The sequence below is a fragment of the Typopeltis vanoorti genome, chromosome 16 (assembly GCF_054136105.1).
Source record: "Typopeltis vanoorti isolate ZY-2024b chromosome 16, IOZ_Tvanoo_1.0, whole genome shotgun sequence".
NCBI classification, from domain to species: Eukaryota; Metazoa; Arthropoda; class Arachnida; order Uropygi; family Thelyphonidae; genus Typopeltis; species Typopeltis vanoorti.
Window position 1 is genome coordinate 46616246 of NC_143564.1, and position 15761 is coordinate 46632006.

Here is a 15761-nt window from a genome sequence, read left to right on the forward strand (position 1 = left end):
TTCAATCTCCATTCCTTTTGTTGGCATACTTTCACAAAAATTGCCAATCTCTTTCGGTCTCACGGCATTAGAGCAGCCTTCAAACCGATTAGGACAGTACGGAATATGTTACACTCACTTAAAGACAACAACGTTTTCAATAAACACCCTGGAGTTTACAATATTCCATGTTCTTGTGGTCTTAATTACATTGGACAAACTTCAAGAAGTCTAGAAATAAGACAAAAGGAGTACATTGGAGACGTCAACAACAACAACAACAACAGAGAGGGCAGTTCAGGATTGGCATTCCATTTTTCCACCCTTCATCACAACACTGAATGGGATAGAAGTTCTATGCCATACATAGAAGATGACTACAGCTGCCACAACATAAAAGAAGCTCCAGTGGTAAGCTCCACTCACAAGGTACCCTGAACAGAAACCAAGGGATGATCCTATGTGACATTTGGAAATCACTTATAAGATCTCTCCACACATCACTTTAATTTCGTGGCTAACTATGGGGCACATCTGCTCAACAATGACTGACCATGTGCTAGCATCCATGCTCCACGTATTTATATTGTGTAGTGGTTCCTATGCATTTGGTATAATTTTTTCAGTTATGTATTGATTCATAATCAAGGTCTGTTGTTTTAAGTTTATATTTGTATGTTCATGAAACCAAGAAGAAGTCACTAGTTAGTGTGGTGAAACTAGTCAGTTAATAGTTGTATCAAATTCTGACCAATAAAACACAATTTCAATTATCTTATGATTCATTTCCATAAATAAATACAGGAAATGCCATAGCTGGGTAAAATTTTAACTGTTTATTCTTTCAATGACTTTGTTATTGTCTTAAATACCTACTAGCCACAAATGATCTGAAGTAAATTATCAATTTTAAGTCCACCCCACCAGCCCTTCAGAGTCTTCTATTAGGTAAATTCAATAAGTTGCAGGTGACCAAATCAAGCAATCCTCATAATTATCACAATGCAATCCATCAAATAAAATGAATCTACTCTTTAGAAATGTCATAACTTCCATCCTTCAAAGCAGAGATAGTTTTCGTTAAATTTATGATTCTTTGAGTGTTGTTTTATCAATATGTTTCATGAACTCAAATTTCATATCAAACGAATAATACCTAAATTCCTTATATTTATTAGTTCTTTCCAAAGATTCTCCATTCAAACTTGCATACATCTAACACTACCTTTTTTTGTATGAAATGTATATACTGTACTTACATTTGTCCACATTAAATTTTAATCCTAACTTCCATTTCCACTCTTGCAATCTTTTAAGGTCATCCTAAAAAGAATTGAGGTAATCTGAACAAATTACTATTCCATTCAGCTTCATGTCATCATCAGCAAACAGAATATTTGCTCTTAAATATTTGAACTTAAATTATTAATGAATATATTTAACACCAGGGGGGGCTCTAAAATTGCACCTTGGAATTCATCTGCTCTTGAAAACCTGCTTCAGAAAAGAATTCACTCCAAACTCAACTTGCAAACAATTACCCACCTGTTTCACTGAATAATTGTTATATCGATTTGAAACATTTCATTAACAGATTCATTACAGAACACTATCAAAAGTGTTACTAAAATTTAATTAAATAACATTATAGCGAATCAACAAATAAGTACAATCAAGGATACCTGGATAGCATTGATAATATGGGCCACTAATATATTCCTAATGGAAAAATATATCTTCTTAACCAGGAGTGTTCCTAATGCAAAATAATATCTTCCTAGCTGGATGGCAGGTTAGCTAGACCTAAAAGATGACAGATGACTTTCACACCTGGTGAAATTGCATCAAACTTACTGGAGACCTGCAGAGACAGATGTCCATTTGATATCCAAAGTCAGTTCAACCTAATCTAGAAATCCATCCAAATATTCTCCATTTGTCCTGTACTATAACAGCAACAAAATCAGCTAAGTGCCAGACAGTACACAGGATCAAGCCAGATAATGATACACAGGACAGGTTTCTCAATCAGTTCCCATATATCCTGATCCCACACAGGGAAATCTATGTCTGCAAGAGGGAATCTAAAGAGGATGAAAAGTTAGGGGACACTTTCAAAGTCACATAATGTCAAGAATATTATGGCTTGGGCATATTGCCCATATGAAGAGCACTACTTGGTGCTCTGCATATAGCTGTTTCTGAGAATCTATCATATCATGCATGTTGCAATAGATTCTCAGAATTATATATAATTTGTATATATATAAAAAAAAACAGTTAATTATATTTATGCAGCTATAAAAATGCTCCTTTCGTTGAACTAGTAAAAATCTAAATGATGTACACTAACATTCAAACATTTGTAACTAAACCCTCAGATTTTAGCTACAACTATCACCAGGAATCCCAACTGCAAACACAGGAAATGAATATTACAGGGATGCACTCTGTAACATTCATTTCCTGTATCTACTGCTACCCAGATTTTGAAAATAACCCTGATTTCACAAACTTTTTATCCCTGAAGATTGATATTTTTACAGTACAACTACCCAAACGGTGAAGACGTATGTTACAACGTCAACTACCCAAACGGTGAAGACATATGTTACAACGTCAACTAGTTTCACTTTTCCAATTGCGATGAACAAGTTGAATGCATTGATGAAACATTTTTTTTAGTAATAATCAAGCAAATCACCCATTTACCTACAGAATATCACATACTCCTGCATGAGGCAAAATGCTATAAAATTTTGAATTCTACAGTTTTTGTAGAATATAAATCCTATCATCCTTCCTGGGGTGAATCTCATTCACTCCCACTCCTGACTTTTTTCCATCAATCCCTCCTCTTCCCCAAAAAATAATAAATAATTTCTATCTTCAGATCCTTTTCCCCCCCAAACACTCTCTACCGACCCTTAATAATAATAATAATATTATTATACATATAAAAAAACCCGGTTTTTTTTTCAAAATAACTCCCCCACATTACTTTACCCCCACTTTCCCCAAACCCCTTCCTCTTAATAGCTTAACAGCAGATGAATGCATATTACTAGGACAAGGAGACAGAAAACATCCAAAAGAAAAAAAGGTATGTCCAAATTTTCCTCCTATATTATTCTTCATATATTAGTTTTATAACTTCAATAATGCCCTAAGATTTGAGTAAAGAGCTAATAACATTGTAAAAAAAAAAAAAAAAAAAAAAAAAAAAGGCACTCCTAAACGAAAGTAGGCTATATTAGCCATTAAAATAATAGTTTATTTTAGAGTAACATGTGAATTTTCCCAGAAATAATACCTTTATATTTTATTTTTTTGTGAGGGTGGGGGAAGGGCACCAGCAAATCTTAAAAATCAACCCAAAAAATCTCATTAAAAAACTGCAAAAATCTTACATTGCTGCACAACAAGCAATAATTTGGCCTTTCTAGATAGTTATTTTCCTGACAACACTTTCTTCTACAGTTTGAAGAAAATAAACACACACGAGAAGGGGAAAGATTAATAGAAAAGAAGTGACCCAGAAGGTTTGCTGAGGACTGTATTCTTGTAAGCTCTCTGGTCAATTTAGGAAATTTTCATAGTTTCTACTATACTAACATTCACCTTTGAAATAACTTTGGATCTAACATCCACTTTGCATGTGTAATTTTACATTGTGAAATGAAGACATATGGCCCTTTTTATTTTTAGTAATTACTTTTACGCACCGACTAAGAGTTCAGCTAGAAAAATTCATTTCTCTGACATTTGATTTTGTTAGTACTGAATGAGAGTTTCTGCTCATTTCTGTCTGGTCTCTGAAGAGAATCTGCCAAATCGAAACAGTTGTCAGCCAGTGAAATCTTAAAAAATGCACTAATAATAAAAAGTGAATATGTGGATGCTTGGGCAGCACTTATGTCTTTTTAAGTAGTGAAAGCAAAAGATTCGATGCCAAGGATTGTATTCTCATAAGACTGCTGGCAAATTTATGAAACTTTAATAGTTTTTACAAACATTCATCTCTGAAATAATGTTGGATCTATACATAGCCTATTAAAAAATACTTAATTGTTCATTTCTCACAATATTTCGCACTAACAACAGAAACTGATAATTTCAAACAGAAAATTCAAGTTGAAACTAATTTACATAAATACTGTGGAATATCTGTATGCACATACTTATGGTCTACAAAAGGTTTGGTGAATCTCAAATGGTTGACCTTGATATCTCCAAGGCTTTTGACCAAATTTGGCACAAAGGTCTATTAAGTAAACTTCCATCATTCCGTCTGCTCCTGGCTTCTGCAACTGAGTAGTCAGCTTTCTAACTGGATGCTCACTTCAAGTGATGGTGGTAGATCTAACTATTCAACTAATGCAGGGATCACAAGGCACTGTTTTCTTTCACCCATCTTCTTCTTCAGTATTCTGCAATTGAGCAGGTTCTTCTCTTAGTAGCAAAAACTTTTCTTCCACTCTGTTCTGTTTTTAGCCTTCTCTTTCAAGGTTATGTACCTGTCTCCATTCATCATGTCATCTAGCATCATTTTCCTTACTCTTCCTCTGGGTCTTTTTCCATCTATTTTTCCTTCGATGGCATCTCTGATGATACCATTCCCTCTCAGAATATGTCTGATCCAGTTTCCCTTTCTTCTTTTTATCCTCCTTAACAGACTTCTTTCTTCTTCTATTCTTTTTAATACCTCTTCATTAGTTATTTTATCTGTAGAAAGTTTTTTACCTTGGGTATATATTATGTTAAAGATACCAAGCAATTTTATAAGCTAGGTTTTTTAAACCTTTTTCTCAAGTAAGTAAACAGACAAGTACGTCAAGTTTGCTGCTGCACATAGTGCAACACTAGGCAACTCGTGGTAAAGGTGGAGCAAGCTCTGATCACTTTCCTTAGAATTTTCCCCTAATGCAAAGCACATTTCCTTGCGGAAATGTATGATGCTATGCATTAAGATATTGGTCACTACCCATACCGGTTTTGAACTTTATTGAGGTCTCGTCAGTGGGAGCCAGACCTAAAAAATGCCAAAGGTGAAGTAATACAGAGCTTATAAATATTTTACCTAAACAAGTTGCCATAAGGTGCTTTGATCTCATTAAATAAAAATCTCAGGATGAGAGTAATATGTAGAAAGTTTTTTACCATGGGTATATATTATGTTAAAGATACCAAGCAATTTCATAAGCTAGGTTTTTTAATCCTTTTTCCCAAGTAAGCAAACAGACAAGTATGTCAAGTGTGCGGCTGCACGTAGTGCAACACTAGGCAACTCGTAGTAAAGGTGGAGCAAGCTCTGATCACTTTCCTTAGAATTTTCCCCTAATGGAAACACACATTTCCTTCTCTTTTTAGCCTTCTTAATGCATAGCATCACACATTTCCTTGTGGAAATGTGTGATGCTATGTGATGATTTGAGGTCTCGTCAGTGGGAGTTAAACCTAAAAAGGATTAAAAACCTAGTTTATAAAATTGCTTGGTATCTTTATCATAATATATACCCAAGGTAAAAAACTTTCTACATATTACTCTCATCCTGAGATTTTTATTTAATGAGGTCAAAGCACCTTATGGCAACTTGTTTAGATAAAATATTTATAAGCTCTGTATTACTTCACCCTTGGCATTTTTTTAGGTCTGGCTCCCACTGACGAGACCTCAATAAAGGTCAAAACTGGTATGGGTAGTGACCATTATCTTAATGCATAGCATCATACATTTCCGCAAGGAAATGTGCTTTGCATTAGGGGAAAATTCTAAGGAAAGTGATGTGATCAGAGCTTGCTCCACCTTTACCACGAGTTGCACTACGTGCAGCCGCAAACTTGACTTGCTTGTCTGTTTGCTCACTTGGGAAAAAGGATTAAAAACCCTAGCTTATAAAATTGCTTGGTATCTTTAACATAAGTTATTTTATCTGTCCATTTGATTTTTTCCATCCTTCTCCAAATCCACATCTCAAAGCTTTCCAAAATCTTAATTTCTTCTTTCTTCAATGTCCAAGTTTCAGCTGCATAGAGGGCAACACTCCACACATAACGTTTTATTAGTATTTTCTTAAAGTTTCTGTCCATTTTACTTCTGAATAAATTTCATTTTCTATTAAAGGCTTCCCATCGCTATTCTTGCTTTTATGTCACTTCTACATCTTCCATCACTGCTAATAAAACTTAAATGTCTTTAAGTGTTATTATAATAACACTTATAATATTTAAATGTTTTTACTTGATTCAATTTTCTCCCATTTATTCTGATATCCATATGTGCCTCTTTCCTTGCTATTTTCATTACCTTTGTTTTTCTGATGTTAATTTTCATTCCATAATTAATACAGGATTCCAGTAATCTGTTCAACAGATATTGTAGTCCTGTTTCAGTATTTGATAATAATGCCTAAACAGATATTTGCAATTTATCTTATTGCAAATATCTGTCTACCTAAAATCTTTATTCCTTCTTCCGAATTCTCCAGTGCTTCTTTTACCATTGCTTCAGAATACATGTTAAACAAAATTGGTGACAGAGAACAGCCTTGTCTTACTCCTCATCCAATGATACCTGGTTCTGTTGTATCATATATGTCTTTTCCCATATATAGTGAAATAATTAGTCTTCTGTCTTTCCAATCTATACCAATATTTTCCATTACTTCCACCATCTTATCCCATTTTACAAAGTCAAAAGCTTTTTCAAAATCTATATAACAGATATTAACTTCTTTATTCACTTCCAGACTTCTTTCACTTACTATTCTTGACAGTCCAATCGCATCTCTTATTCCCCTACCCTTCCTGAAAACAAACTGATCTTCTCCAGGAAATTCTTCCATCTTAGATGCAATTCTTCGTGTTAAGATTCTCATAAGTATTTTTGACGTATGGGCAATGAGGCTTCTGAAATCCTTCCAGTTCACTGCATTACTTTTCTTTGGTATAGGTATAAATAAATTTGGTAAAGGTAATAAAATCTTTTGGTAATTCTCCTTTGTTATAAATTAAATTTATTATTTTGGTTATTTCTTCAGAAGTTGTTTCAGGAATTTTGCAGGTCATCTATTCCTTCTGCCTTTCCACATTTTAGTTCTTTAATTACTATTTCTACTTCTGTCTTCAAAATCTCTGGGCCTAGATCATCTTCATTTACCTTCTTAATATCTTCTAATGGCAACTCATTTGGTCTATTTTCCTTGTCATATAGATCTTCAATGTATTCCTTCCATCTCATTAGGATTTTATCTTCTTCAGTTATGATTTCTCCATTCTTATTTTTTATGCCTCTAGCTCGAATTCCATTTCTCTTGTGATTCATGCTTCTTGCTTTTTCATATAGAAGATCATACCTTCCCTCTCTCTCATAATTTTCCATTTATTCACATTGTTTTTTAAGCCAATCTTCTCTACTTCTTTCTGCTTCCCTTCTCAATTTGTCATTCATATTGTATTTTCCCTTCTGGGGTGTCTTTATTTTTCCATTTTCTTCTTTCTTCCATTAAAGAAATGATCCCATTAGTTATCCAAGGTGTTTTTATTCTTTTAGCGCTTACATATCCAATTTCTTCTTCTGCAATCTTCTTTATTTTCTCTTTAACTTGTTCCCATTTCTTTTCTGGATCTTCAGTTTTGACAAAACTTGTTTCCTCTAATTCTTTCTTCAATCTATTTCCAAATTCCTTGGTATTTTTTAATTTCTCTAAGTTCCATTTTTCCCTTTTCATAGCTTCTTTTATTTTCTTTAGTTTCACATTTATTTCTATGAATAGTAGGTTGTGGTCAGAGTAAATATTAGCTCCAGGATACATGCATGCATTTTTTACACTATTCTTGTATTTTTGCTTTACTATAATGTAATCAGTTTTATACCTTTCCGTATCTCCTGGTTATTTCCATATGTATAGTCTTCTCTTTCATTTTTTAAACCAAGTATTCTTAATTATTAGCTTATTTTCTTTACAGAATTCCACTAACCTCTCTCATTTCTATTACCTAGTCCACATCTTCCTACTACATTCCCATCCTCATCTTCTCTCACAACTTCATTCCAGTCTCCCATTATAATCATATAGTCTTTTCTTTTTTCTTCCTTAATTAGTTCTTGCAATTGTTCGTACATTTCCTCATCTGAATGGTCACTTGATGGCATATATACCTGCATTATTGTTATGTCCACTGGTTCAGCCTTCAATTTTACCACCATAATCCTGTCAATCAGACATTTTATGCTAATGATGCTTTTTGCTGTTCTTATATTAAAAACAAGTGCAACTCTTTTTTTATTTACACCTGAGTAAATTACTCTTACTTCATCACTATAAAAATCACCTATTACTTCCCATCTGACTTCAAAGAGCCCTATGATATTAATTTTTCCGTTGTCCATTTCTTGTTTGAGATTTTCTAATTTTCCATATCTTTTCATTGTTCTCACATTCCATGTTGCAATTCTGATTCTCTGATGATCTTTCATTTTCAGTTTGTTTATAGCTTGTTTTAAGTCACTTTTAGAGGTTTGATTGGGAGGAACATCAGTCCTTGAAGAGTCCTTATTTCCTGATATATAAATGGCTAAACAAGGTTAAATGCCAATCTAGTATACTGAATTTAGGAGCACCACCCAAGATGTGGGATCAGTATTCAATGATCAGAGAGAGAGAGATTTGTGATTTGTATAAGGTTAGGAGTGGTTTGGAGTTAAATGTGACACATTAATTGGCCAAAAAAAAAAAAAAAAAATTTTGGATGCCTAGGAGGCAGTATGTGTGATATGTTTGTGTCAAAATAGAAAAGTAAATGCCAATCTAATATACTGAAGTATACTGACTGGATGTCTGCATTGGATTTGATTTTGCTAATGAAAGCAGACTACACTCCTCCTTTTCATTTGACAAACCTTGCAAAGCACAAATCAACACAAACAACACAAATTGCAGGACTTTAACCTCTACTAACTTAAATTCTGCTTTTCAAAGTGTTCATCAATGGGATTTTGATAGCCTTGTCAAGTTCAATGCTAGAAAAACACAGTTCTGCATTATTTCCCCACAAAAAAAAAAACTCTCTTCCAATCTTACCCTTGACAAGACCCAAATCTCTATACAAGATGAGATTTACTTTCTTGGGCTAACTCTAATCTCAAATCTCTTTTGGCACAAACATAACAAATATTGCTTCCTATGCATCGAAAAAATTATGTTTTCTTTTTTGGCCAATTAAGGTGTTACATTTAACTACAAACAGATACTAACCTTATACAAATCACAAACCTCTCTATTCAATGAATATTGATCCCACATCTGGGGTGATGCTCCTAACAGCTCCCTAAAAATACTGGATTATATACAGAAAAAGGTAGTTAGAGTGATTAACGACCCCTTCCACACACCCACACACAATGCTCCACTCACTTTCACACAGGCATTCAGTTCCTGCAGCCTGCAGGAACTGAATGCCTGTATGAAATATAAATACTTTTATGGCCACTGTTCATCAGAATGGCATCAATAATTCCCCCATCCTTTGTCAAATTCATCCAAATGTGTGCAGTAGCTAATCAACACCCTCTCACAGTTCAACTCCAAATCCCTCTCCTCTTTGTTGATCTCTTCCACTGCTGTCCTCTAGATCCACCTTCCACCAAGTGTTTCCTAAGGAATACAATCCACAGCTTTTCAAATCAAATGTGAATAAGTTCCTTATTGCCCATCCACAGTACTGGTGGCCTATAGGTTGACCAACCTTTTGTGGATAGTTTCTCCATAAAAAGACCATACATAGGGGAACATGATACAAAATATCAATAAAAAATTAAATAAACAAATAAATCCTATAAATCTTTATTCCCCATAGGGTTTTATTTCTTTGCATTCATGTTTCCAAGCTTGCATAGGTTGTATTTGTTCATATTTTTAGGTAAGGTAGGTAAGAGTAGGTAAGGCTGTTTTAGCCCTATCTGACTGACTTTTGTGGACTAAGATGCAGTCAGTCAGTCTCAAAAAGTCAGAGAGAGAACAAAAATAAAAGAAAAAAAGACATAAAATTCCCAACTATGAAAATTCAAGCCTTTCTGATCATGCATGTGAAAGATACCACAGAAATGATTGGCAAGGCACATATGCCATGCACTGTGCCAAAAACCTGGAAGGACAAGAATTAAACAAGCCTTTGATATATCATTAGACCACCTGAGGAAATGAATTAACATCTGCAGATCCCCAACAATTTCCACTAAGCCAAGCACGAAATAACCAGATATGGTGCATATAAAAAAAATCAGCAGAAATGAAACTGCAAGTCGATACTAAGTTAGTGTTTATTAGACAAAAAATCCAGACTTAAAAATATAGGACTTTAGCAAAATAAGTCATAGCCAATTACAACTGATGTACTTCCTTATAGACAAGTTTTTATATATTGATTTAATTAATTATTCTTATTTATTTTTTCCTCTGTTCATCACTAAATGCTAGGCTAGGGTCAATGGCTGACCAAAGCTGCAATGCTATGACACACTCTGATGAATGGTTGTGTAGATTGCAACCCTATTAGTGATAATGTCTTTAATAAAGAGGCTAAAATGATGATGAGTATTTATTTTAATTTTAATTTGAGGTAAATTTTTTAAGTATATAAAAAATAGAAGTTAAATATACTGTATGACATGTTCAATTTTCTCATTGACATCTATTTCTATCTGACATGGTAAATTTTCAAATGATTAAATAACTGAAATAGAAAATTTATAAATTTTCTATAATAATAATATATATAAAATATATATTATTTATATATATATAATATAAAAATAGAGCCTGTGTAGCTCAGTGGATGTGGCGTTTGCACACCACGGCGCTTGGCCACATGAAGGAAGACTTGGTTTCCAGTCTAGTCGGCAACTAGAGGAAATTTTTCTAAGCCTTTTTTCGACTGGTTCCCGAGTTAGTCGATCTCTGGCACGGGCAAGCGGGTTTTTCCTCCTGGAAACTTGGGTTTTTCATCCCGTAAACTCAAGAAAATCGACCGTAGAACCCACATTATTTCAGACATTAAATATACTGTGTTAGGGTTAGGGACCACGAGATGGTGGCACATTTGAGCCGCCTCTCTTCACTGTGTACCGTTTAATTAGTGATAGCCTTGGGCCATCTATCTCTGATTGGTACCAGTGGAGATTGAACTGCCCACTCAGTCTCCAAAAAGTTAGATAAGGCTAAATGGCCTTGCCTACTCCCCGTATATGGGAATAAAAAGGCGTTAGCTGATTTTTTTTTTTTTTTTTTGAGGTAAAATTATTACTATAACGAAGCAGTACTGTACAATTTTTTTAAAATGTGAATGCTGATGATCTTGTAATGATGAAAGAAAAGATGGAGATGTATCTTAAAAAAATAGCAGAGATCAGTCAAGGAGAGAGACAGGTGGAAATTTAAGGGGATAATTATATTCAGTAGTGGAATATAAGCATATATATATATATATATATATATATATATATATATAAATTTCTTATTCGGCCAAAGAAGAAATTTATCTCAACACACAGCCAAAATGGGTTATCTAATATAGATAACCTCTAAATATACATCATCTATATCCATATAAATTATCTATGATAATCCTCCTTTCAGACACTGATCACCATCATAAAATGACAAAACAATGGAAATTTTGTAGTTTCACTTCACCATATATGTGTGTATATACACACACACACAACTTTTTATCACCATTATAAACACAATATTTTTAATAGCTGAAATGAAATAACATTATACTTTGGTTAACTAACTTTGGTTAACTATTTAATGAAACTAATTTGCTAATGCTAATCAGGCTATCTAAAATCTTGCACTAATTATTAGTGCTAAAGATTATAAACTAAAAAAAAAAAAACAGTTTGATTATACATATATACATTGGGCATTTCATTTTATTAACATATCAGTTGGCATTTCTTGATTTCTTAAAGGTCAAGAAAATCCAAATGATATAACATCATTACAGTGGAAAAATACCACAGAACAAGGAGTCTGACCTTGCATTGCTGCTATGACGACCATAGGTACCATCTTCACTTCTTCTATGTCTCGTCAGAGCTTCGTTCAGCGTATCTTCTATAATTTTGACATATTTCAAATTGTAGATCTAGAAAACAATATAACAATTAATGTACTTTTTTTTAATTTATTTATTTTAACCATTTATTATACATTCTCCAACATCTTTTTCTATATCCAGAGTAATTTAATAATAAGGTGGTACACCTTTTGGCAACTCATATAGGTAAATATGACTTCTCCATTGCTTCTGCCTTAGTATCACACTTCTGGATCTGACTCCCACTGATGAGACCTCAATAAAGGTCAAAAACGGTCTGGGCAGTGGCCCTTCCCTTAATGCATAGCATTATACATGTCTGCAAGGAGATGTGCTTTGCATTATGGGAGATACTGAGACAAGGAGTGATGAGAGCTTGGTCCACCTTTACCACGAGTTGCCTCAGTACTGAAGATACTTCAGGCGCAAACTTTGTTTGCTTACACTTGTATAAAGGATTAAACTAAATTTATTATATTTATTATACAAGGGCAGCCCAGAAATAACAGGAAAGCTGCTGGAACAACAGCCACTAGAATGTCATTATTATTTTATAATTTAAGGTAGAAAAGCTAACCAAAGCCTGTAATGTGGAAAGGCAGAGTAAATGATATTCAACCACAAATGCCCAAATATGGACAAATAAAATTAGTAAGTGGTTATGATATATAATTCCAATCTATAAAAAGGAAAATAAAATAGAATACGAGAATTACAGAGGAATTTCCCTACTGACTATTCCTAGTAATATATGCAACTATATTGTGAAAATATTCGGAAAAATTGTTGAAGAGAAGTCTGGAGAAGAAAACAAGCTGGATTCAGGCCAAACACAGGTTGTCAGGATCAGATTTTCACTTTATGATAAACAGTTGAGAAATCATAGAAAAATAACAAGGATCCAGATTTAAGTGTTTTGTTTATCTGTAAAAAACATATAACGAGGTGTTCAGAGAAAACCTTTTTTAAAATGCTACAGCTTGATTGATAATAACCAAGTTTTTAACTTGTATGCAATTGTTTATTTATAACAGATTTCCTCAACATGTTACGCTATCTATATGACTAACAGCATCATCAGGAGATTACTTAGACACAAATAAAACAGCAAAAAAGTTAAATGTTTCCCAACAGCATTTAATATCTATAGTTGAAAAGACTGGAATAACAATCCAATCACAAGTATCATTAGGCATGTTACATGCTGTCTCTCTGTTGTTGTGTAAACTCTGCATGTGATTGCAGGCATAGGATAGGTCTTTAATTTTACACATGTTAATTAATGATTTCCAGATGTTGTGAAGGATCATTCCTTGATTTCTATTTAGTGTGCCTTTGGAGCAAATGACCTCAGAGGACTCCTTAAACAACCTGTTGAAGTAGTTCGCTTCTAAGTATGACATGGAGGATGTGCGCTATGAGTCTACTTTATTCTTCACGTTCATTTTCGATGTTGCCTATGTGTTCTTTGTTGCAGATTTCAAAACTTCTTCCAGTCAGACCATATGTATATCCTTCCACAAGAGCATGGAATCTTGTAATACACCCAGATGTTTATAAAATGGAACTTTGTCTTTAGGGGGAGCATAGAAAGCTTCGTAAGGTATTGACTGATTTGAAGGGCATTCTAATGTTGACTTCCTTTAATAATTTGGCTATTTTTCTTGATGCATGGAACAGATACTGTGCCTTTGTAATTAATTTCTGTGTGCTATCACAGGGTAGTTTGTGAGAAAGTAAAAGTTACTTTAGTATCTTATTTTGAGTATTCATTTTGGAGGAACTGATGAAATAGGATTTGAAGATCTTGTTTTCGTATGATGTCATAATTTTTTAGTACGTTTAAAGCTCTATTTTTCAAACTTTAGTTTATACTTAATCTACAAACAAGCTCATCCATCACCCTCACCAAAAATTAGGTGTAATCAAAACATTGAAAAATAGAGCTTTAAACATATTGAAAATGATGAATTCAAACAAAAACAAGAACTTCAAAATCCTATTTCATTAGTTCCTCAAAATTGGATACTCAAAAATGGTACTAAAGAAATTTTTATTTTCTGACAAACCACCCAGTGATAAGACAGAAATTAATTATAAAGCATGGCATCTGTTCCATACATCGGCAATGCATCAAGAAAAATAGCCAAAATATTATAAGACAGTCAAAGGCAGAATGGCTTTCAAACCAGTCAACACCTTACAAAGCTTTTTACACTCCCCTAAAGACAAAGTTCCATTTTATAAACATCTGGGTGTATACAAGATTCCATGCTCTTGTGGAAGAATATACATATGTCAGACTGGGAGAAGTTTTGAAATCTGCAACAAAGAACATATGGATGATGTTGAAAATGAACAAGAAGAAAAAAGCTGACTTGTAGCACACATCCTCAAAGAACATCCTTTTCCTTGTCAGATGTTATCTCCTTCCAGGAGGTTGACTACCATGAGCTTCCACCATGTACGGTTTTGTGCTTCTCTTTTACATTCTTCATAGGACAAAAAGGACCAGTCCTTAATATTTCCCATCCAATATGTTCTTTGTCTTCCTCTTCTTTTTCCTTGTATCATTCCTTCTAGAAGTGTATTTTGTAGGGATTCATGCCTTAGTATGTGACCAAGGTAGGTGGTTTTCCTTTTCTTAATGGTTTTCAACAGAATCCGATCTTCTCCAATCATCTCTAATATTTCTAAATTAGTTTTTTTCGCAGTCCATGGGAGTCTAAGAATTCTTCTAAGGATCCACATTGCAAAGGCTTTTAGTTTATTTTCACAATATTTTGATATTGTCCAGGTTTCTGCTCCATACAGCAGTGTTGACCGTACGTAGCATTTGGACAGCCTAATTCTTGTTTTCATGTGAATTTCACTTGAGGTCAGAATGTTTTTCATGCTAATGAAGGTGAGCTATCAATTTCTATTTTTCTTAATATTTCCTTATCACACTTTTCATTCTCTCTAATCAGTTGATCGAAATATATATAACTCTCTACTTGATCTAAGGTATTTCTTCTGATCTTAATATTTATATTGGGTATTTTCCCTTTTTCTCTTGTTACCATGCTGGTAACAAGAGAAACTTAAAAGAGAACTACTTCAACAGGTTGTTCAAGGCAATGTTATTCGAGGTATTTTGCTTAAAAGGCACAGTAAATAGAATTCAAGGAATGATACTTCACAACATCTGGAAATCATTAATTAACATGTTTAAAATTAAACACCTGTTATATGCCAGCAATCACGTACAGAGGTTACACAAGAATGGACAGAATGTATGTAACATGCCTAATAATACTCATGATTAGACTATCATTCCTGTCTTTTCAACAATGTTATTATTATTATTATTATTATTACCACGGGCTACTCCAGGAGTGCTTAGACTCATCGAGGGAGGCCCTAAACATCATGTTCACACAGCTGTTCAACATTCTCACAGTATCTATCATACCTTGCCTTGAACTCGCTCACTGTCATAGCACCCACAACAGACTCTGGCAGCTTATTCCACTCATTTACCACTCTAAAAGTAAAGAACCCAGCTCTAACACCCCTGCTAACCACACTCTTGCCCAGCTTCCATGGGTGTCCCCTAGTTCTCCCACCACCAGTCCTGATCTCAAAAATATCATCTGAATTAATCCTATAGAATCCTTTTAGCAATTTGAATGTCT

General features: G+C 33.8%; 1 protein-coding gene across 2 annotated transcripts in view; it reads right to left on the bottom strand.

Moving 5' to 3' along the window:
- rictor (rapamycin-insensitive companion of Tor) overlaps window positions 1-15761 on the bottom strand; it is a 955009-nt gene that overhangs the window by 274906 nt on the left and 664342 nt on the right. For both annotated transcript variants that reach the window (XM_090406113.1, XM_090406114.1), the window contains exon 22: window positions 12023-12132. In XM_090406113.1, coding sequence (XP_090262239.1) covers window positions 12023-12132 — 110 coding nt within the window. The remainder of the gene's footprint in view (window positions 1-12022; window positions 12133-15761) is intronic.